General features: G+C 37.5%; 2 gene segments (V, D, J or C); both read right to left on the reverse strand.

Moving 5' to 3' along the window:
• Nucleotides 1-8,269: 8,269 nt before the first annotated feature.
• Nucleotides 8,270-8,779, reverse strand: LOC142847928 (immunoglobulin lambda variable 4-69-like). The segment is given in 2 exon segments: nt 8,270-8,592; nt 8,689-8,779. Coding segments are annotated over 2 exon segments (402 nt in total).
• Nucleotides 8,780-17,897: 9,118 nt separating this feature from the next.
• Nucleotides 17,898-18,413, reverse strand: LOC142847921 (immunoglobulin lambda variable 4-69-like). The segment is given in 2 exon segments: nt 17,898-18,220; nt 18,332-18,413. Coding segments are annotated over 2 exon segments (402 nt in total).
• Between the last annotated feature and the right edge of the window lie 5,521 nt (nt 18,414-23,934).

Raw genomic sequence — 23,934 nt, forward strand, 5'->3', positions numbered from 1 at the left:
GAGCAGTCAGGGTTCCCTGCCCTGTGGGAAGTCCAAGGTCCTCCCCCCTCTATCCAGGTCTAGGAAGGTGGGCATCCAAACTGGCTAGGCTCCCACAAAACCAGTACATGCAGTAGGATCAAAAACCCGTGCCATTGTCCTTGGCTTCTCAGCAGCCCTCATTGTCCACCGTATTCAGTGAGTCCGGTTTTATCACATGCATTTTCAGTCCCAGACCAGCTGGCCTTGGTGATCTCCTAATAGATCAGCCCCACCGTCTCAATGGGTGGGTGCCCCCCTCCCGGTCTTGACTTCCTTGCTCATGTTCTCCCTCCTTCTGTTCCTCATTTGGACCTTGGGAGCTCAGTCCATTGCTCCAATGTGGGTCTGTGTCTCTATCTCCATCCATCGCCAGATGAAGGTTCTATGGTGATATGCAAGACATTCATTAGTATGGGTATAGGATCGGGCCATTTCAGGCTCTCTCTCCTCAGCTGCCCAAGGACCTCTGAACCCCTGGGAACATCACTCTGAACCCCTGGGAACCCATTTAGAGTCAAGGCTCTTGCCAACCCTAAAATGGCTCCCTTAATTAAGATATATACTTCCCTGCTCCCATATCCATCCTTCCATTATCCCAACATTCCCATTCCCCCAACTTCTCCCTATCCTCCCCTTCTCACTTTTCTCTCCCCATCTCCTCTTTCCCGCATCCCACCCCACCCCCCAGTTCCCAAATATTGCCCAGCAATCTTGACTACTTCCAATATCCAGGAGGATAACTGTATGTTTTTCTTGGGTTTCACCTTCTTATTTAGCTTCTCTAGGATATCGAATTATAGGCTCAATGTCCTATATTTATGGCTAAAACACAATTATGAGTGAGTACATCCCATGTTCATCTTTTTGGGTCTGGGTTACCTCACTCAGGATAGTGTTTTCTTTTTTTTTAATTTTTTTATTTTTTAATTTATTTATTTATTAAAGATTTCTGTCTCTGTTTTCTATTTCCATATATTTGCATGCAAAATTCAAGAAGTCCTTGTTTTTTACTGCTGAGTAGTACTCTAATATGTATATATTCCACACTTTCATCATCCATTCTTTCGTGAAAAAGCATCTAGGTTGTTTCCAGGTTCTGGTTATTACCAATAATGCTGCTATGAACATAGTTGAACAAATGCTTTTGTAGTATGATAGGGCATCTCTTGGGTATATTTCCAAGAGTGGTATTGCAGGGTCCAGGGATAGGTTAACCCTGAATTTCCTGAGAAACCTCCACACTGCTTTCCATAGTGGTTGCACAAGTTTGCATTCCCACCAGCAATGGATGATGGTACCCCTTACTCCACATCCTCTCCAGCAAAGGCTATCGTTGGTGTTTTTGATTTTAGCCACTCTGACAGCTGTAAGATGATATCTCAAAGTTGTCTTGATTTGCATTTCCCTGATGGCTAAGGATGTTGAGCATGACCTTAAGTGTCTTTTGGCCATTTGAATTTCTTCTGTTGAGAATTCTCTGTTCAGTTCAGTGCCCCATTTTTTAATTGTAAAATATTACATGCAAGAAAGTTATAGAGAACCAACCTTTATTAAGTCAGTTAAGAGTACAGTGATTCATCTTGTAGACCAAGAATAGGCTTTTGACCAGGAAAGAGTAAGGAGCCTAGAGGATTAAAAGACAGAAGACTGCAGTCCTGTCACCCCTGCTGCAGGTCAGAAGGTTCATACAGTGTAGCCTTTGATCTTGCAAAACATCACACATTACATATCAGGACCCTTTCTCAAAGATTGGGGACAGTTTTTGTGTTATACAATACTTTATCAAGGAAAGTGAGATTCAATATGTTTACAAGCTAATGTAGCTCCCAAGTGGAAGAAGTGCGGAGATAGGGCATCAATTTTTAAAGCCATATCAATGACAATTAAAAATAAAAATACATTTGAACTTACACATTTATGAAAAAATGTGGCTACCAAGAAGCTCCAAATTACTTCAGTTTTTGTGGGTCTATAAGCCCTTTTTTAAAAGCTTTCTTAGTCTTTATGTTGCATAACATTGGGTGTCATTATATAAACAGAGATTGATTTTTTTTCATTTCTTAGCCACCCAGACCCGAATAATCACACAAAACTATATTAATTAAAACACTGTTTGACTGATGGCTCAGGTGTATTTCTAACTATCTCTTACATCTTAAATTAACCCATTTCTATTAATCTGTGTAACACCACAAAGCTGTGGCTTACCTCTGGCATCTTTCTCCTTCAGCAGTTATATATATATATATGGCATCTGCCAGTCTCCAACTTCTTTCTTCTTGCGTTCTTTTAATTAGTATAACAAAATTGTAAATTTAAAGACTGTTTAACCATGAAGTTTAAAATTACCCATTTGTATCAAGTGATCAAATGTTCATTGAAATAACAGAAAAAGGTGTGTATATTAATATCTGGGTCTTTGATTCGGTTCCATTGGTCCTCCTGCCTGTTCTTATGCCAATACCAGGCTGTTTTTAGTAGCAGAGTCAGGGATTGTGATGCCTCCAGAAGTTGTTATTGTACAGGATTGTTTTGGCTGTCCTAGGTTTTTTGCTTTTTCATATGAAGTTTAGTACCGTTCTTTCGAGGTCTGTGAAGAATCTTGCTGGAATTTTGGTGGGCATTGCATTGAATCTGTAGATTGCTTTGGGTAAGTCTGCCATTTTTACTATGTTAATTCTACTTACCTAAGAGCTTGGGAGATCTTTTCCCTTCCTGGTATCTTCTTCAATTTTTTTTTCAAAGACTTAAAGTTCTTGTCATACAAGTCTTCTACTTGTTTGGTTACAGTTACTCCGAGATATTTTATGCTATTTGTGGCTATTGTGAAGGGTGATGTTTCTCTGATTTCTTTCCCAGCCCTTTTATCATCTGTGTACAAGAGGGATACCGATTTTTTTGAGTTAATCTTGTATCCTGCTAAATTACTGGAAGTGTTTATGAGTTGTAGAAGTTCCTTTGTAGAATTTTTGGGATCACTTATGTAAACTATCATATCATCAGCAAATAGTGAAAGTTTGACTTCTTTTTTAATTTGTATCCTCTTGATCTCCTTTTGTTGTCTTAAGCTCTGGCTAGGACCTTAAAGGACTATACTGGATAGATATGGAGAGAGTGGACAACCTTGTCTTGTTTCTGATTTCAGTGGGATCACTGGGAGTTTCTCTCCATTTAGTTTCAAGTTGGCTGTTGGCTTGCTGTATATTGCCTTAATTATGATATGGTTGGCCGGAGAGAGGATGTGATAAGGCAGGGTTGAGAAAGGAGCTTTTCTTGTTTTTGGCTAAAAAGTTGGGAGGTTAGATGTGGCTGTGGCTTGCTCCTTTGTGTCTCTGATCTTTCAGTATTAATCCAAAAATCTGACTCTGTTTTTATTATTAAGAGCAATTAAAATTCACACTTAACTTTGCTCATATGCACATGTAATTTTGTTTATTTTATTGTTTCAAGTTTTTCAATGCAAAGTATCTAATTTTCACTTGTTACTGTGAAAACTCCAGTCTTAGGCATGGGATTTCTGCATGTCATGCTTATCAATTTTAATGACTTCATTATCTTTTGTTAAAACAATGGAAATCATCAATAAAATTAGTTCATTCATAAGCAATAGAGAAGTTCACAAAAGTATTCAACATACCAATACATGCTGGTTATTTTTTAGTTTAGTAAGTTAGACTGACATTATGCTATGAGCTCAAGATGAGCTCAGCATTCAGATGCTGTCTTGGATATGATTCCAGGTCAAACATATATTACTTGTTGGACAAAGGAAGACTGCTATGCTAGACAGGATTTGTCTTGATCCTTATGGTTTCCTGTGCACTGTTTCTGTACCATTTCTCCTGAGCAGCAGAATATACGCCACATGTATACCTTTTCAGTGGCAGCCAAGTTTTCAATGGATGCTAAGTCAGAAGGCTCTGGACACTGGAGGGATCATTGTCAGGGTCCCATCCATATAATGTCATATAAATTATCTGATATTCATTTACAAGCTTGAGTTCTGTTCTGGCTGAGCAAAGTGGCAAAGTCTTAGCTTTTCCTTTAAATAAGAGGAAGTACGATATGACACTGAGTGTCCAGACCATGCTGGAGAAATACCAGTTTGTGTATGGTGCTCTCTGTTCTCTGCTATCCAATAAAGATTCTAGGGTCCTGAGGTCAATTAACTATTCTGAAGTGGGTAGAGCTTTATGTCATCCCACAAAACCCAAGATGGGCCTAAGCCAGACAATAAGGAGGTATTACTTATTATAACCCCATTTCCAAACTCCCATTTTCCATCAGAATGAGAGCAAGGCCATTGATTTACTCACTCCTGCTTCACATTATCTTGTAAAGAAAATATCTAGTTCCACTTTCCTGAATGTTATGGTGTTCAGCAGGACTCTAGGCCCACAATGAATTTTCAATAGGCAGGTTATAATTATCAATATAAAAGATGTGAGAATCTAGTATTTACAGGAAGATTAACCAATCAGCTAGATTTCAGATTGTTCTACTCAGTTCCCAATCAAAATCACTTATTTAGTTCTGTGAAATTTAGACTTTAACAAACTGAAGGATAAGACAGAATGAATGAGTAAATGTATCAAAACTAGTTATTATTACTAAAATTGGTATTTAATTCTTCATTTTCCACATTCATCTACAGAATCTTGTAACAAGGAATAAGTCTCATTACCTAGGTTTAAAAGTTTTGTAGCCTGGCAGGAAATTTGAGAATGTGAAGTGATATATATCAAGGAGGAGCTTCTAAAATGACTTCAGGATTTTCCATCTAAGACTTAGTACTTCCACGGAGATCTGATTGACTGTTTTCAAGAATGGTAGAGAGTCCCTGTGTCCTAAGATCAATAACTTGGCACCAGATTCCCCTTGTTATTGTTCTCAGCTTCATTGAATATTTTCTTCTAGCCTATTTTTTTATCTCCTGTGACTCTACTGGACCCCAGATTCTTTGTTTATAAGGGACCACATCTTACGTATTAGACTGAAACTCAGGGAGGATATCTTTACCCTCCATCCTATCCTCGGTTCCACTCATTCCAGACTTCCCCTTAATCTCATTGTAATCCTCCTGTTGAGCTCTTCTTCCCAGGCAACCAGCATCACATTAAGACTCAGCCATTTATTGAGGAAAAAGTGTGCACCTAGTTCTCTCCAGATGCTCCTTTCAGTCTTGTAGGAGAGATTGCTCATTTATTTCTCGGTTTCCCAGCCATGAATAATCACACAGAAACTATATCAGTTATAACAGTGTTTGGCCTATTATCTCAGGCTTCTTATTAACTAAATCCTACACCTTAAATTAATACATGTCTATTACTTTACACTTTAGCCCAGGGCTTGTGTTTGTTACCTCTTGATTCATAGGTGGCTACAAGGTGTTTGCCTTCTTTGGGAGCTACATGGCACCTCCCCGACAATGCCTACTCTATGTATCTCTGTTCAGATTCCCTGCCTGACTTTATTCTGCCCTGCCATAAGCTGAAGCAGCTTCTATATTCATTCACCATGTCTCTTTCTGTCCCACCATGCAGCTTCCAAATAATGACATTGAGACTTAATTGTGAAAATTCGGCCTATGGCTTATGCTTGTTCAATCTACTCTTGCAACATAAATAATCCTGCTTTTGTTAGTTTATCTTTCACCATGTTACTTTTTACCTTTTTTGTTGTTCTGAATGTCTGGCTCTCTCTATGTCTCTTTGGCTTCTCCTCTGTGCTTGGACTGGCTCCTGTTTCCTATCTCTCTGTCTGGAAGTTTGACAAAAACCTCCAGCCTAGTCTATTGCTGTTCAGGATATTATTACACCAGTCAGAGCAATACACTTTCACATAGTGTGCAGATATCCCAAGTATTTCATATTCATCAAAGGAAAAATCCATCAAGATGAAAGCCCAATTCTGAACATCTATGCCCCAAATAAAATGGCACCCATATTTCTTAAAAAAAGAATAAAAATTATTAATGCTTAAATTGCACACCAACTTTCACACGTTCAACACTGGAAACTTTAAGATCTGAATCTCAACAATACATAGGAGTTTCAGAAAGAAACAGAGAAATAAGGGCAATAACAGATATAATGACTCTAATGGACCTAACATATATCTAAAGAACATATCACACAAACATAAAAGAATATCCCTTCTTCTCAGGTCCTCATGGAACGTTTTTCAAAACTGATCACATACTTGGTCATAAATCAAATCTCAACAGTAACAAAAGAATTGGAATAACCTGAATCTTATCTGATCACCATGGCATAAAGTTGGAATTCAACAACAACAGAAACTACGGAAAGTTTACAAACTTAAGGAAACTGAACAACTCTCAACAGAATTACTTGAACAGAATGGTTCAAGGAGAAGTAAAGAATTTAAAGTCTTTCTAGAATTCAATGAAAATGAAACACAACATATGCAAACTTATGGGACACAATAAAAGCAGTGCTGAAAGGAAATTTCATAGCAGTGAGTGCCTGCATATTTAAGTTAGAGAAATCTCACACTAGCAACTTAACAGCACACCTTAAAGCTCTAGAACAAAAAGAATAAGCCACAGCTAAGATGAGTAGATAGCAGGAAATAATGAAACTGATAGATTAAATCAGTAAAATAGAGACAAGTATATGAGTGATTGTCCAATGACTTTCTAGATGAGGCAAAAGCCCATGGAGACAGTCTCATTCAGCAAGGACCAGTAGACCTTACTACAGAGCTGAATACTGCTGGGACCATGCAGGCTTCATATTTTCTTGTCTCTCATAATACTGATGATTCTATAGGTTTTAGTGCCATTTTGTCAATCATGTATAAGACAGATGTAATCATTTCTAAAAGCACCATTATTTTCTTGAATATTTTCCCCTAAACTTCTTTGGGAACTGATGCTTCTCAGGTTTCTTCACTAGGGATGATACTTGTGATTCCAGATTCCGGGAGCTGTTCTGATACAGTGCTAATGGGGTCAGAGGCCGTTAATGATTTTTTAAATATGCTTTCTATGTTTTGAGATATTATTTTTCTTGAAAATGTGTACTAATTTCAATCACCTTTTAGTTTTTAAAAGACAGATTGTACCTGACTAAATATTTTCCAAGCCAGCAAAATAATAAATGTTGCTTTTGGTTTAAAGATGTTTTGATGAAAAGTCGGAGAAAATTTCTTTGACATACTGACTTTTCCCAGAGATTAATGTCAGAAGATGTAAAAATCATGGTTGTTAATTTGGAAAAACATGCTTGTTGCTGAAATATAAATCAACATGACTGGAGCGACTGTGGGCAAGTCACTTGTGTGAAACTCATTGGTAGTCCAACAATTCATTTCTTCACAACAATGTACTTTCCTTGCCACAGTACCTGAACCAGAGAGAATGCTGGATTCTATAAATAATAACTAAGGGAGAAGAAGCAGCCATTAAAAAAATTCCTAACCGAAAAGAAAAACAGAGACAGTTGGCTGATCTAATTCTACCAGACTTTCAATGAAAATTAAGAACAGTACCTTTAAGTTTTTCCACACAAGAAAATAGAAAAAAATGTTGGCAAGTAGAGGCGGGGGAAGGGGATGTAGAGAAGGAAATTGGAGAAGAGGAGCGAGGGAAACTGCTGTCAGTATCTAAAATAAGTGAATAAATAGAATTAACACAGAAATTTAAAAAAGCATTTGACAGAGACAAAACCACTTAGGGATCTGTTTGTCCTTCAGACTTTCTGAGTAGGCTTTCTAAAGAAAGAGGATGTTGCAAGAAGGATGTTCAGACATGTGCCTGTTATTTTTCTGTTTGCTGGCAATAGGGGACTCCAACCACACTACCACCTTAAATGTTCTTATACGATAATTTTTTGGAATTTGTTGGAGTCAAAACACTTATTGCATGAGATCAAAAAGCTATCTTGCAAAGAATAGACATTTCCATAAACTTGGGTGGGGTAAAATTGAAAGCCTTAAACTAACTATTCCAGATGGTAAGAAGGATATTCTCACCTCCTCATCTGTACATATGCCAGGTTAGATTTTTATTACTAAAGAGATGAGCACTATAGGATCCCCACTTCACCCTCTGTTTTCCTATGATTCATGAGGAATTGATAGACCTATCATCTGTCCTCTTAAGTAATAAGCAGGAAAATCCAGTGACTGTGATGCTAGGAGCATCATAACTGTAGTCAAGTCTTGGTAGCAGGAGAACAACAGAGTTCTTGTTCTGCTTCCTCATTTGTCTAGTTCACTGTGCTTAACCATATTGTTCATTAATCTTATAACTTGCACCACAGATATAGTCAGCGTTATCTTCAGGCTGAATGTTGGAGATGGTTAAGTAACGATCAGCCCCGGAGCTGGAGCCAGAGAAGCGATCAGGGATCCCATCTCCCTTCGTGCTGCTTCCATCTTGATTAAGCTTCATCAAATATTTAGGAGCCTTGTCTGGCTGTTGCTGGTACCAATGAATGTAGTAGTTGCTGTGCTGACTACTCAAGGTGCAGGTGAGTTTGACTGAGGCTCCCAGGGAGGCAGAGGCAGAGGGTGACTGAGTCAGCACAGGTTGGGAGAAAGACCCTGAAAATAGAGAAACACATTACATCCTGGGGTCAGAGAAGAGGGGATGAGATGATTTCCCTGATCCAGAATCAGGGTGGAGATGACTCTCCTGACCTGTACAATGAAGGAGGAAGAAGAGGAGCGGGATCCAGGCCATAGTGCAGACACCACTGAGCCCTGCTGAGACATCCATGGTGTGGGTCTCTCTTATACTTCAGCAATTCTCAGAAAACTGTCACAGCCCTTCATGCAAATATTTCTTGGTCAACCAAGTCCTGTCTTAGGGGTGTTTACCAGCTAAAATCTGGGTGTCACTTCCTGCCTTAGGTACCCAAGGGACCACAGTGGCTACAGCTACCGGGCCTGTTGAATTCTGAGCAGTCAAAAAGATATAGATATTTGTGTCTTCAGCTAAGAGTTTTTAGCTTCTTTTTTTTCTTTTTATTTTAATTATTTTTTTATTAAAGATTTCTGTCTCCTCCCCACCACCGCCTTTCATTTCCCACCCCCTCGCTCAATCAACTCCCCTTCTCTCATCAGCCTGAAGAGCAGTCAAGATTCGCTGCCCTGTGGGGATTCCAAGGACCTCCCACTTCCTTCCAGGTCTAGTAAGGTGAACATCCAAACAGCCTAAGCTCCCACAAAGCCAGTACATGCAGTAGGATCAAAAACACAGTGCCATTGTTCTTGACTTCTCAGCAGTCCTCATTGTCCACTATGTTCAGCAAGTCCGATTTTATCCCATGCTTTTTCAGACCCAGTCTAGCTGGCCTTGGTGAGTTCCTGATAGAACATCCCCATTGTCTCAGTGTGTGGGTGCACCCCTTGCGGTCCTGAGTTCCTTGCTCGTGCTCTCTCTCCTTCTGCTCCTGATTTGGGCCTTGGGGTTTCAGTCCGGTGCTCCAATGTGGGACTCTGTCTCTGTCTCCTTTCATCGCCTGATGAAGGTTAATATCCAGGAGGATGACTATATGTTTTTCTTTAGGTTCAGCTTCTTATTTAGCTTCTCTAGGATCACGAATTATAGGCTCAATGTCCTTTATTTATGGCTAGAAACCAATTATGAGTGAGAGTTTTCAGCTTCTTCTAGACCCCAAGTGAGCAGTTTCAGGTCTATCATATCTTTATTAATGATACTTCCCCAAGAGTTTTACCACTAAGCATTTTTTTTTATTCAAAGCCAAGATCTTTTTTTCATCTGAGTCTGACTTTTAAATCATCTCTTTGGTTTTGTTTACAGTTATGAAGAAGCAACAAATAATTTAACAGTTGGGGATCACCATAAAACGAGGAACTATGCTAAAGAATCACAGCATTAGGAAGGTTGAGAATCAATGCCATAGACACTTATTTCTAAGGATTTCATTATTCAAGGGTTTCTCCACACAAATTGAAAACATAGAATGTTCATTCTCAAAATGTTCAAGAACCAAAGCTTCTCTCTGTGTCTACTGCAAACCTCGACACATCGACCCATAGAGACACATTGTTGTATATTGGTATCTAGGATGATGAATTATTATACTCCATGACCCCCCTGGATGAATTATTTTAAGGAAATCAGAGGAAAAATCAAAACCTAAATTACAGAAAAAAAATAGTAACTGAATTAGAAAGCAACTGATTGGCCCTTTATTTTCCTTAAGTAAAGTTAGAGAGGAAGGATGAAGAGTGATTATATGTGATGGTTTCCAGAAAACTCATGGAAAACTAACTACTACTTATCTGATATAAAAATACTATATATCTAACTGTAAGGGCTTTAGGGGAGTAGATGGTTAGAGAGGGGGCAGCTCTAAATTTAAAGCAATAATTAATGAATCAAGATAGAAGTCATTGGGGAAATTGGAGAGGAGAAGAGATTGAGAGAGAAAGAGAAACTGTGTGTGTGGGGGGGGGCTAGGCTTCTGTTATTCCTGGGTGAATACATGCAAGGAACATCCAAGGAATACATTGTGCCCTATTGCCAACCTTTGCACCAGCAAGATGGCTCAGCATGTGAGGGCACTTGCTCCCAAACCTTACAATGTGAGTTGATTCCTGGAACAACCACAGTTGAGGGAAGGAGCCAGTTTATACAAGCTGTCCTCTATGTCACACTCATGCTGTGGCAGTTACACCCATACACATGAGTTAATTCATTAAATAAATATGTAAATAAATATTTGAAAATTGTTTTATTTTTTGCAAGTGTTTTGTTATTCTTTTCTGTATGACTCTAGTTTTTACTTTATTTTATATATTGTTGGCTTTCAGGTATTGATGTACGTTACTTGGGAAGGAGGTCTTTTTGAATGAAGGAAATTAGCTCCACTTTTGACTCACAGATGTGGGATACATCTTGTTACAAGTATTGATCTAGTAGAGGCTACAAACTGTTGTGGTTTGGTTATGAACTTTTCCTGTTTTCTCCATTTCCTGTGTTTTCTATCACCGCATGCAGCAAGAGATTATCTTGACCCCCATTCTGAGTATTATATGCCAGGATTAACTTTATTAAGGTTGTCCTCTGAAAACAACAGGCATGGCCCTTGGTGTTATATACTTAACAAATTATTCAATACTTAGCATCTAGTAATGAAGTAATTCTAGCATGTTCACACATGCACAGGTGGATGACATTGAAAAAAAAAAGGCATCTTCTAGAAGCTGCACATCTGTTTTCTTGCTTACAGTATCAAAATGTTGAAAAAGAAGAAATACATTTATGATTTTACTAGAAATTTTGTAACTTTGGAGTTTAGTTGCCATCATGAGCTAGAAATATAAGCCAATATGTTACTGTCCTGGGGATACAATGTGAGTCTCATAATGCACTAAGTTATCATGTCCCCAATACCCTGACAAGCCTAGAGATTTTCTTATCCCCATCATCACTACATTGCATCCCTTCAGCCGAAGGGGCAACTGTGCTGCCAGGGAGGCTGGGTCAGCTTTGAGCAAACACCTGCTGTGCTGTTACCTCTAATTCTGGCCAGTAAACTCAGCTCAGAAGATTAAATGTGAGTCAGGAGTCAGCTTCAGGTCTTATCAATTTCTGAAAAGTACACAGTGCCCCCTACTGGACTATGGATACTTTTTCCAAATATCTTCAGGTATGACTTTCCATTTCCCAGTTTTTGTTTCCTTAGCTCCTCTTCGAAATTGCTATTAAATTTCTATATTTAAACATTGAGATCCTATTTTTATTATTTTGTTTCAATAACTTCTGTTTTGCTTTTTATTATTAGTTATTTTTTGTCTTATTCAAAATTCCATGCAATTGTTCTTCAATGGGATTTTGTGCTTTCTGAATAAAGAGTTTTTTTTTTAACCATATTACTAGAGATTTTCACCCAGTTCAACATCGGTGTGTGTGGATTGTAATTTTCTCATTCACAGTGTAAATTTTCTGGTTTCACCAGAAAAAATGGCATTTTATTATTTGAGTGTTGTGACACAGATTTCACTAGAGTTCATCATCAGACATGAAAAACTACTTGTTATTTGGTTCATTCATGACCTTTAGTACTGTTCATTTTGTCTTTCTTGGGGATAATGAGTCAACAATGTTTGGGAATATTTAGTTTGAGATTTTCTAGGCACTAAAATCTTATTAGACATTAGCAACCTATAGGAATATTTTTGCCTCAATGGAAAGCTTTAGACATGGACATTAATGAATTAATTATTGTTTTTTAGTGGTAGATAATTTTTGTTTAAGGTTTGACTGTCACATGATTTGCATCCTGAGAGTCTGTGTTCCTCTGATTGGTCACAGGCCATACTTTACAGAATGACAGAGGGAAAAAGAAAGAAAGACCTATTGGCCTAGAAATGTAGAGCACAAATAGAGGTTCTAACTGGCAAGTGTTACAAAGTATATTCAAGACCCAGAACTGGAAAAAGTATTTTTGAAATACTGAAATATATATTTTATATTCATTTTTATTAAAAATCATTTGTGTGACTGTGTGGGTGAAAATACACACAGACACACATGCACATATTCACACATACACACAAACGTAAACACAGAGAGGCCAGTGCTGTTGGATAACCCTAGATCTCAATTACAGGTTGCTATTAGCCACCCTACCTGAGTGCTAGGAATGAACTTGAATCTAATACAGTTATGTGCTCTTAAGCACTGGACTGTATCTCTGTTCACAAAAGATACTATAAAATGCTACGCTCATGAATTAATATTACTTAAAGAAATTTTTAATGCATAAATTTGCCATATCAATGAATCTATTATATTGTGTAAACATACTGTATCAGGACAGTGACAAATATTTTCTTCATGATTATGCATATTCCTATAAAGTCTGGACAATTTTAATTGGGTAGCCAATTAATTGAGCATGTCTTATATTAAATTACAGTCTCTTATTTTGTTGTGAAGTACTCCATGTGACAAGGTCACAAATAACCAAATTTGTTAAGCCAATTAAGCATGTCTTCAAGCTCTCTGATCAAGAATAGATTCCTGTCTAGGAAATCCAAAGGAGGCCAGGGGTTTAAGACAAAATGCTAGAAAGTCATGACAGTGTAAGTTTGATCCTGTGAAACATCACACACGACATTCTTATTAAGTTACCAAACTGTTTTTATACCAGGATGCTGTCTTCGTAGGAACTGGGGCCCTTTTCATGTTTTCAGACAAAGTGAGAGGCTTTTCTTTACTGGCAAATGAAGCTTCCCCTGAAAGACGTCAAGGCCACCTGGCCTTTATTTCAATCCCAATAAAATAAAGGTATTTCAGTGTAATTATATTTGTAAATTATGCATTTTATTTTATTTTATTTTTTCTTTATTTTTATTGAGCTCTAAATTTTTCTCTGCTTCCCTCCCTGCTTCACCCCTCTCCTTCAACCCTCTCTCAAGGTCCCTATGCTCCCAATTTACTCTGGAGATCCTGTCTTTTTCTACTACCCATGTAGATTAGATCTATATCTGTCTCTCTTAGGGTCTCATTGTTTTCTAAGTTCTCTGGGATTGTGATTTGTGGGCTGGTTTTCTTTGCTTTATGTTTAAAAACCACTTATGAGTGAGTACATGTAAAGTTTCCTTTTGCTCATCAACATACAAAATATTCAAAGTCAACTACATACTATCCAGGATCCAGTTTCCCTGGGTATTTCCCATGTTTATATGGCCTTTTTAATATTACTCTTTCTCTTTGAAGGCACTAGTATTTTTAAACTTAATATTTTATTTTATGACTGCCTATACCATTTTTTACTCTATTTGTATAGAGGTTTTCTGTGTCTGGACATCTCTACTTCTTACTAGCAACCTTCTCTGATGACATGAGCCATCCTTAAACATGTCACATGGCTCTGGTCAAGCTTGCAGGCAGTATGTGGAAGACATGACCCCATATCCCACTGTCTGCCAGAGAGATTGTGAGACTAGGAAGCAATGTCTGGCTCCTTGTTTTTTTGTTTGGAATTTATAAAGTTTTGTGAGGTCTTTTATGGAAATATGTGCTCAACATCTGGTGTCATACGCAACATATTGCTTTCTGTCCCTCCACTCAGCTTCCAAATGAAGACATGGAGACATCTTATTAATTATGAAAACCCAGCCTATAGCTTATACACGTTCCATCAACTCCTACAATTTAAACAATCCTACTTTTATTAATCGACCTTTCACCATGTGGCTTTTAACCTCATTTTCTGTATGTCTGACTCCCTCTACATCTCTGTGACATATTTTCTGTGCTTGAATTGTCCCCTTCTATATCCTCTCTCTCTGTCTGGAAGTTTGGCAAAAACCTCCGTCCTAGTCATCTGATGTTTAGCATTTTATTACACCAGTCAGAGCAATACACCTTCACACAGTATAGAGTTATCCCATACATTTCATATTCATCAAAGGAAAAATTCGTCAAGATGAAATCCCAATTCTGAACATCTATACCACAAATAAAATAGCACCGACGTTTGTTAAAAAAAGAATAGAAAATTACTAATGTTTAAATTGCACCCAAAATCCCACACATTAAGCACTGGAGACTTTAAGATCTGACATTTACAAACGAGCAGGTGTTGCAGACACAAGCTAAACAGAGACATAAGGGCACTAACAGATGTTTTTACTCTAATGGACCTAACAGACATCTAAAGATCATGTTGACCCAAACATAAAAGAATATCCCTTCTTCTCAGGTCTTCATGGAATCATCTTCAGAATTGACCTAAAGCAAATCTCAACAGAAACAAAAGAATTGAAATAAACTCTTATGTCTTATCTGGTCACCATGGAATAAAGATGGAATTCAACAACAACATAAGCCACAGAAAGCCTACAAACTCAAGGAAACTGGACAACTCTCAACTGAATTACTCATGGCTCAAGGAGAAAGTAAAGAACTTAAAGACTTTTGAGAATTCAATGAAAATGAAAGCACAACATACCCAAACTTATGAGACTCAATGAAAGAAGTCCTGAGAGGAAATTTCAAAGCACTAAGTGCCTGCATATATAGATTGAAGAAATCTCATGGTAGCAACTTAACAGCACACCTAGAACTCCAGAAGAAAAAGAATAAACTACACCTAAGAGGAGTAGACAGCAGGAAACACTCAAACAGAAGGTTGGAATCAATAAAATGGAGACAAAGAAAAATGTGATGATTCACTGAACCAAAAATTTGATTCTTTGAAAGGATCAAGATAGACAAACCCATATCTGAACTAACTAAAAGCTTGAAAAAGAATATGTAAATTAACAAAATCAGAAAAAAAGGAGACATAATAGCCAACTCTGAGGAAATCCTGAGCATCAGTAGGTCAGACTTTAAAATCCTGTACTCCACAAAATTGGAAAATTTTAAAGAAATGGAAAGTTTTTTGGTGGATATCACATACCAAAATTAAATCAAAACCAGATAAACAATCAGACAGAAAGCACGTTGAAAGTCATGCAGTCTAGTTTTGGAAAAGTATTTAAGTACTTTTCCAATGAGTTTCTAGATGAGACAAAAGCCCATGGGGACAGTCTCTTCAGCAAGGACCAGTGGAATTTGATACAGTGTGGAGTGCTGCTGGGACCATGCAGCCTTCATGTTTAAAGACGTTTTGACATAAATGTTAGGAGAGATATCTTTCATTTACTGGCTTTTGCCAGAAGTTGACATTGGAGGGTATTAAAAACTTGTTTGTTAGTTTGGGAAAACATGCCTTTTTGAGGTATAAAACAAGATGACTGGATCTATTGTGGGCCAGCCACTTGTGGGAAACTCATTGGTGATCCAACAATTAATTCATTTTTCACAACTATGTTCCTTCCCTGTTTCAGAACCCAAACCAGAGCCAATGCTGGATCATGTAAATAATCCCTGAAGAAGTAGATGCAGCCAGTAAAAGTCTCCCAACCAAAACAAAAAAGAAACAAAAACCCAGAGACAAATGGTCTGACTTAATTCTACCAGAATAAATTGAATCAATACAAATATTAAATGAAAAGCATTTTAACAGAGACAAAACCACTTGGTGGTCTCTTTGTCCTGCCTTCAGAGTTTCTGAGTAGGCTTTCTAAGAGGATGTAGCAGGAAGGACGTGGAGGTCATATGTATCAAGGACAATGGTCAGATTTCTGTTCTCTTCCTTATTTTTCTGTTTGCTGGCAATAGGGGACTCTAATCATACTGGCCCCTTAAATTTTCTTACACTGTATTTCTTTGGAATTTGATGGAGTGAAAAAACCTTTATAGCATGAGACAAAACAAAAACAAAAAGAAAGCTATCATGCAAAGAACAGATATTTCCATGAACTTTGGTGAGGTATTCAATTAGTAAGAGGATATTCTCCCCTCCTCATCTGTAAACATGGCAGTTATTATTTTATTACTAGAGAGCAGTAAGCTCTATACAATCCCACTTCCACCTCTGTTTTCCTAGGGTTCATGAGGCATTAATAAACCTGTGATCTAACTTCTTGAATAATAAGCAGAAAAATCCAGTGACTGTGATAGCTAAGAACTTCATAATTGTAGTCAAGTCTTGGTAGCAAGAGAGCAACAGAGTTCTTGTTCTGTTTCCTCATTTGTCAAGTTCACTAATCTCCAATGATGATCTCAGGTAAGACTCTTTGTAATAGTAGATAGCCAGAACTGGCCATTTCCTGTAATTAAATTGATGGCTACCTTAATTTTCATCAGAGTCTCCTTTTAGTATCTGATGGAAGCAGGGGCAGAAATTGACATCCAAGCATGGAAATTTTTGGAACCCTGTTAAAGAGTGGAAGAAAAATTTTATGACCAGAGAGTGAAGGTCATTACAAAGGTACCTACAGAGAGAAATAACCTGGGTTCATAGGAGCTCACAGATATTGGACCAACAGTTGAGGAACCTGAAGGGGACTATACGTGAGACATTCATAATATAGCTTGGTTTATGGTAGGATTTCTAGCAGTTGGAATGGGGTCTGATGATTTGGCAGGCTTTGGGGAAACTGTTACTCATATACGGTTTTCTTACCAACCCTTAATATAAGGGGAGGATCTTAAGCCTATCTCAATGTGATATGCCATCTTTTTTGATACCCATAGGAGCCCTGCCCCTTACTAAACAGAAACATTGAAGGTGTGTATTTGATGGGGGGGGAATAGGGTGTAGTGGAGGGAATAGGATGAGAAGAGTGAGGGGAACTTCTTTCAGAATCTAAAATAAATAAATAAATACAATTAATACAAAAATTTAAAAAGCATTTTGACAGAGACAAAAACCACTTGGTGATCTTTTCATACTTCAAACCTTCTGAGTAGGCTTACTAAAGAAAGAAGATGTTGCAGGAAGGACATGGAGGTCATACATATCAAGGACAATGTTCAGACTTCTGTTCCTTATTTTTCAATTTGCTTGCAATAGGGAGTTCCAAACACACTGGCCCCTTTAATTTTCTTACACTGTACTTCTTTGGAATTTGATGGAGTAAAAAAAAAACCCTTATAGCATGAAACAAAACAAAAAACTGCTAAGAATAGATATTTCCATGAACCTTGCGAAGGTAAAAGTGAGAGCCTTACAATCACTACTCCAATTAGAAAGAAAGGTATTCTCCCCTCCTCATCTGTAAACAAGCCAGGTTTTATTTTATCACTACTGAGCAGTGAGCTCTATACAATCCACACTTCCTCCTCTGTTTCCCTAGGAATTCATGGGGAATTGATAGATATATGATCTAACCTTTTGAACAATAAGCAGGAAATAATCAATGACTTTGGTAGCTAAGAACTTCAGATGTTTCTTCTCACAAACATGGGCAAGTCTTGGTAGCAAGAGAGCAACGGGGTTCTTGTTCTGCTTCCTCTTTTATCTGGTTTACTGTGTCTACCCAGTTTGTCCACCAACAGGATAATCTACACCACAGATATAGTCAGCTTCATCTTCAGGCTGAATGTTGGAGATGGTTAAGTAGCGATCAGCCCCTGAGCTGGAGCCAGAGAAGCGATCAGGGATCCCATCTCCCCTGCTGCTGCTTCCATCTTGCTTAAGCCACATCAAATATTTAGGAGCCTTGTCTGGCTGTTGCTGGTACCAGCTAATGTAGTAGGTGCTGTGCTGACTACTCAAGGTGCAGGTGAGTTTGACTGAGGCTCCCAGGGAGGCAGAGGCAGAGGGTGACTGAGTCAGCACAGGTTGGGAGAAAGACCCTGAAAATAGAGAAACACATTACATCCTGGGGTCAGAAAAGAGGGAAGAATACATCTGGCTATGATATGATTTCCCTGAACAAAGATCAGGGTAGAGATAACTCTCCTGACCTGTACAATGAAGGAGGACGAAGAGGAGAGGAATCCAGGCCATGGTGCAGACACCACTGAGCTCTGCTGAGACAGACATGGTGTGGCTCTCTCTTATCCTTCAACATTTCTCAAAAACTACCACAGCCCTTATGCAAATTTGTCTTGGTCAACCAAATCCATTCTTATGTGTGTGTCCATCAAAAGCCTGGATGTCACTTCCTGCCTGAGTTTGCCCAAGAGACTACAGTGGCCTCAGCTGCTGGGCCTGTTTAATCCTGAGCAGTTATAAAGTTATAGATATTTGTGTTTTCAGCTGACAGTCTCCAGCTTCTTCATTGGAACATGTATTCCCCCAGTGAAGAGGTTCGTGTCTCTCATGACTGTGTCAGTGATACTTTTCCAAGACTTTGACCACTAAGCATATTTTAATCAAGACCAGGATTTTCTTCTTCTGAGTCTGACTTTTTTGTTGTTGTTTTTGTTTTTCGAGACAGGGTTTCTCTGTGTAATAGACCTAGCTGTCCTGGAACTAGTTCTGTTAGACAAAGCTGGCCTTGAACTCACAGTTTCACCTATCTCTGTCTCCTGAATGCTGGGAGTAAAGGCGTGTGCTACCACTGCCCAGCCGCATGAGTCTGACTTTTAAATCATCTCTTTTGTTTTGTGTTGGTGGAGGCTGCTTGTTGGTTCTTCAGCTGCCCATATCTGAAATAACCACACAGAGACTATATTATTTGCAATACTGTTTGGCCAATACCATAAGCATATTTCTAAGTAGCTCTTATATCAGAAACTAACCCATCTCCATTTTTCTGTGCATCACCACAGGGTCATCTACTACCAGCAAAGTTCCAGTACATCTGTCCCCTGCTGCAGATACATGGCTTCTCCCTGACTCAGCCTAATGTCTCTGTATATCTTTTCCAGCCTGGCTATATTCTGTTAAAGCATCTTCTTTATTCATTAATCAATAAAAGAAACACATAGATAGAAGAACTTGCCACACCATTTCTCCTTTTCTGTTCAAATAAAAAGAATGGTTTTAATTTTCACATAGTAAAATTACTTATAATGAACAGGTATCAAGCAAGAATTACAGTTACAATATTTATAATTATTTTATATTTTATCATAACTTATAAAATTATAATTATAACTATCTATTCTTCAACTCCATCAAAGACTCCAGAAGATATTATATTACGTAAGTTAAGAGGAAGTGCATTGTAAGCAACTTCTAAAACTCAAGAAATGACAGAGACGTCTCACTGCCGGGGCAGTCACTCAAAATTCTTCTGTAACATTAGGACATCCAATCTTCAGTCTATGGGCCCATAGTATCCAGAAGACTTTACCATGAAGCAGGAAATTTCAAAGACAATTCCACCTAAATTGGCAGTTTGTCAGTCACTTTCGTCTGTGTCCTACAGAATGTCTGCAGACTCTTTAATGAAACTGGAACCCCGAAGGACTGTTTCACATTTAGGCAAGTTTAGTAGTCATTTTTCTGTGGGTCCTGCATGTCCAGTTCACACAGCATAACATAAAGTAGCCCAGGCATGAATAGTCTCTTGCCCAAATGGCTAGCCAACTCTATAAGGATCCTCTTCAATGCCCATCATCCTCTTGAAGTAGATTGGTGCTGCCAGGAGCAGATGTGTCTCATTGTCATGAAAAGTCCTAAGTTTTGTTTGCTTTTCTTCAGTTAGAATATAATATAAACCAGAATTTCTCAACCTGCTTATAGTTATACCCCCAGGACAAATGTCATACATCAGATATCCTGTGTATCAGATATTTACATTATGATTCATAACATTAGCAAAATTAGAGTTACAAAGTAGTAACAAATAATTTTAAGGTTGGGGGTTAACTCTATTATGAGGAACTGTATTAAAGAATCATAGCATTAGGAAGGTTGAGAATCAATGACATAGAGATTTATTTCTCAATACAAACTAAGTACATAGAAAGTCCCTCCATGAGATTCTTGAACACCCTTCTCAGAATGTTGAAGAATCAAGGCTTTTCTCTCCCTCTAATTGGATCCTCAACAGACTGACCCATAGAGGCACTCTGGTGAATATTGGTATCTACCATGATAAATATTATATTCCTTGATCCCCTTGATAGATACTACTTTTAGGAAATCCGAGGAAAGAAAAATACCTAAATTACAAAAATAGTTATAGTAACTGGATTGGAAAAGAACTCACTGTGCCTTTAATTGTCCTTAAGTAAAGATTAAAGAGGAATGATGAAGATTGAATATATGTGACAGCTTCCAAAACACTCACAGAAACCTGCTTGTTACTTATCTGACATAAAGATACTGTATCTAACTGGCATGTGTTTAGGCGGATGGATGATCAGAGAAGGGGAACTTCTAAATTTAAGCAATAATTGATGAATCAAGATAGAAGTCATTGTAGAGGAGAGAAAGAGAGAGAGACAGAGAGAGAGAGAGAGAGAGAGAGAGAGAGAGAGAGAGAGAGAGAGAGAGAGAGAGAGAGAGAGGGAGGGAGAGAAACTAGGCTTCTGTTATTCCTTGGTGAATACATGTGAAGAACTATATATTGTACCCTATTGTCAACCTTTGGACCAGCAAGATGGCTCAGCATGTGAGGGCACTTGCTGCCCAACCTGACAATGTGAGTTGATTCCTGGAACAACCACAGTTGAGGGAAGGAGCCAGTTTATACAAGCTGTCCTCTATGTCACACTCATGCTGTGGCAGTTACACCCATACACATGAGTTAATTCATTAAATAAATATGTAAATAAATATTTGAAAATTGTTTTACTTTTTGCAAATGTTTTGTTATTCTTTTCTTATGACTCTAGTTTTTACTTTATTTTATGCCATTTTTTATATTGTTGGCTTTCAGGTATTGATGTATGTTACTTGGAAAGGAGATCTTTATGAATGAAGAATGTTAGACCCTAATTTTGAACCACAGATGCAGAATTCATGTGCATCTTGTTACAAGCATTTGATATAATAGAGGCTACAAACTGTTGTGGTTTGGGTTATGAACTTTTCTTCATTCCTCCATTTATTTTGTATTGTACAACGATATGCAGCAAAAGATTATCCTGTGTCCCAATACAAATATCATGTGCCAGGATTAACCTTATTAAGGTTGCCCACTAAAAAATACAGGCATGTCCCTTGGCGCTATATACTTTATTCAATACTTGGTATCTAATAAATAAAATACCTACAAATTCACATATGTACAGGTGGATGTCATTGAAGAAATGTCATCTCTTAACAAATGCACATCTCTTTCCTTGCCTACAGTAATAAAATGTTGAAAAAGAAGTAATATATTTATGCTTTTTACTGAAAATTAATAAGTTTAAAATTTAGCTGCAGTCATGAGCTAGAAATTTAAGCCAATATGTTACTGTCCTTAAGAATAAAATGTGAGTCTCATAAAGCACCAAATTATTATTTCTCTAATACCCTGAGAATCCCAGAGATGTTCACTATTCCCATCATTACTGCATTGCATCACTTCAGTCCAGGGAAAAACTTTGCTGCCAGGGAGGTTGGGTCAGCTTTGAGAAAATACCTGCTGTGCTGTAACCTCTAATTCTGGCAGTAACCTTGGCTCAGAAGATTAAATGTGAGTCAGGAGTCAGCTTCATGTCTTGTCAATTTCTCATAAGTACACAGTGCCCCCTGTTGGACTATGGATACTTTCTTCAAATATCTTCAGGAATGAGTTTTCATTCCTCAATTTAGGTCCCTTAGTTGTTCTTCAAAATTGCTATAAACTGTATATTTTTAAACATTAAAATTCTATCATTTTAATTTCTATTGTTTGTATGACTCCTGTGTCGCTTTTTTTATTAGATATTTTCCCTCCGATTCAAATTTCCCTACAATTGCTCTTAAAGAGGAATTTGTGCTTTCTGAATAAAATGTTTTTACCTTATTACTAGGGATTCTGATCCAGCTCAACATTGGTCAGGGGGATTGTATTTTGTCATTTACACTGTAAATTTTCTGGTTTATAAAAATAAATGTTTTGTCACTTGAGTGTTGTAACTCAGAGTTCCCTAGAATTCATCATCAGACATTAAAACTCTTTGCTATTTGGTTCGTTCATGTACTTTACTACTGTTTGTTTTGTCTTTCTTGGAAATAATGAGTCATTATTTGAAAATATTTAGTTTAAATTTTTATAGGCACTAAAGCCTCATTAGACATTAGTATCCTATAGAAATATTTTTGCCACAATGCAAAGCACCAGATATGACCATTATTGAATTAATTAGTGGATTTTAGTGGTAGAAGAATTTTTTGGTTAAAATTTGACTGTCACATGATTTGGCATTCTGTGTTACTCTGATTGATCACAAGCTGTATTTTACAGAATGACAGAGGAGAAAAGAAAGAAATACATATGGGCCTAGAGATGTGGAGTACTAATCCAGGTTCTGACTAGCATGTGTTAGAAAACATATTCAAGACCCAGAACTGAAAAACAGTATTTTTGAAATACTGAAAAAATATCTTTTATATTAATTTGTATTATAAATTATTTTGGTGACTGGGTGAGTGAAAGCACACACAGAGAGACACACACATGCACATACATTTACAGCAAGCACACATACACATACAGAGGACAGAGCTGTTAGATAATCCTGGAGCTCAAATTACAAGCTATTACTAGTCACCTCACGTGAGGGCTAAAAGTGAACTTGAATTTCCTACAGTTATGTGCTCTTAATCTCTGAACTGTATGTCCAGCCATCCAAGATATTATAAAATTATGGTATGTTCATGAATTAATACTACTTAAAGGAATAAATGATGTTGTCTCTGTAGGTCTTCTAGATACAGGTGAAGCTGTAACAATAATCGCATCAGAATATAGGCAACCAAATTGGTCTCTTCAGTTTATAATTTCAGCGTTTATGATGGAAACTTTATCTCAGGTAAAACAGAGTGCAAGAAAGGTTGTATGTATAGGGCTAGAAGGACAGAGATGAGAATTAATGCAATATGTGGTTAACATAGCACTAAATTTATGGGAACATGATTTATTACAGCAATGGAATATTTAGATTAGTGTTCTTTCAGTCTCAGAAACGAACCATTAATAAACAAAGTCTCTGGAAAAATATTTGAAGGCATTATAAAAATGTTCACAGAATATTCAGGTAGTACAAGAACAGGGCACAGCAGCCACTGATCTTTCAATGGAACCAACACCCTAATTTTAAAATGGTTGATGGATCAATCTGTATGGATTGAGCAATGGTCTTTAACATCAGAGAAACTTCAGGCCTTAGAAGAACTGTAACAATAGCAGCCAAAAGTTTAACATACTGAAGAATCAGTTAGTCCTTGAAATTCTCTTGTATTTGTTATTAAAAAGGAATCTGGAAAATGGAGAATGGCAACAAATATAAGCACTGCTTGTGGATTAGTTGTAATTTGTAATTTGGTGATTACAACTGATTTGTTGTAAGGTGATTTAGCCAATGACATTCCTACAGTCTGTAATTCCTTTGCCTTCTCTATTACCTAAAAGATGTCCTCTTATAGTTATTGATTTGAAACATTGCTTCTTCATTATAACTTTACAAGAAAGGACAGAAAA

The sequence above is a fragment of the Microtus pennsylvanicus genome, chromosome 1, assembly GCF_037038515.1.
Source record: "Microtus pennsylvanicus isolate mMicPen1 chromosome 1, mMicPen1.hap1, whole genome shotgun sequence".
Classification (NCBI taxonomy): domain Eukaryota; kingdom Metazoa; phylum Chordata; class Mammalia; order Rodentia; family Cricetidae; genus Microtus; species Microtus pennsylvanicus.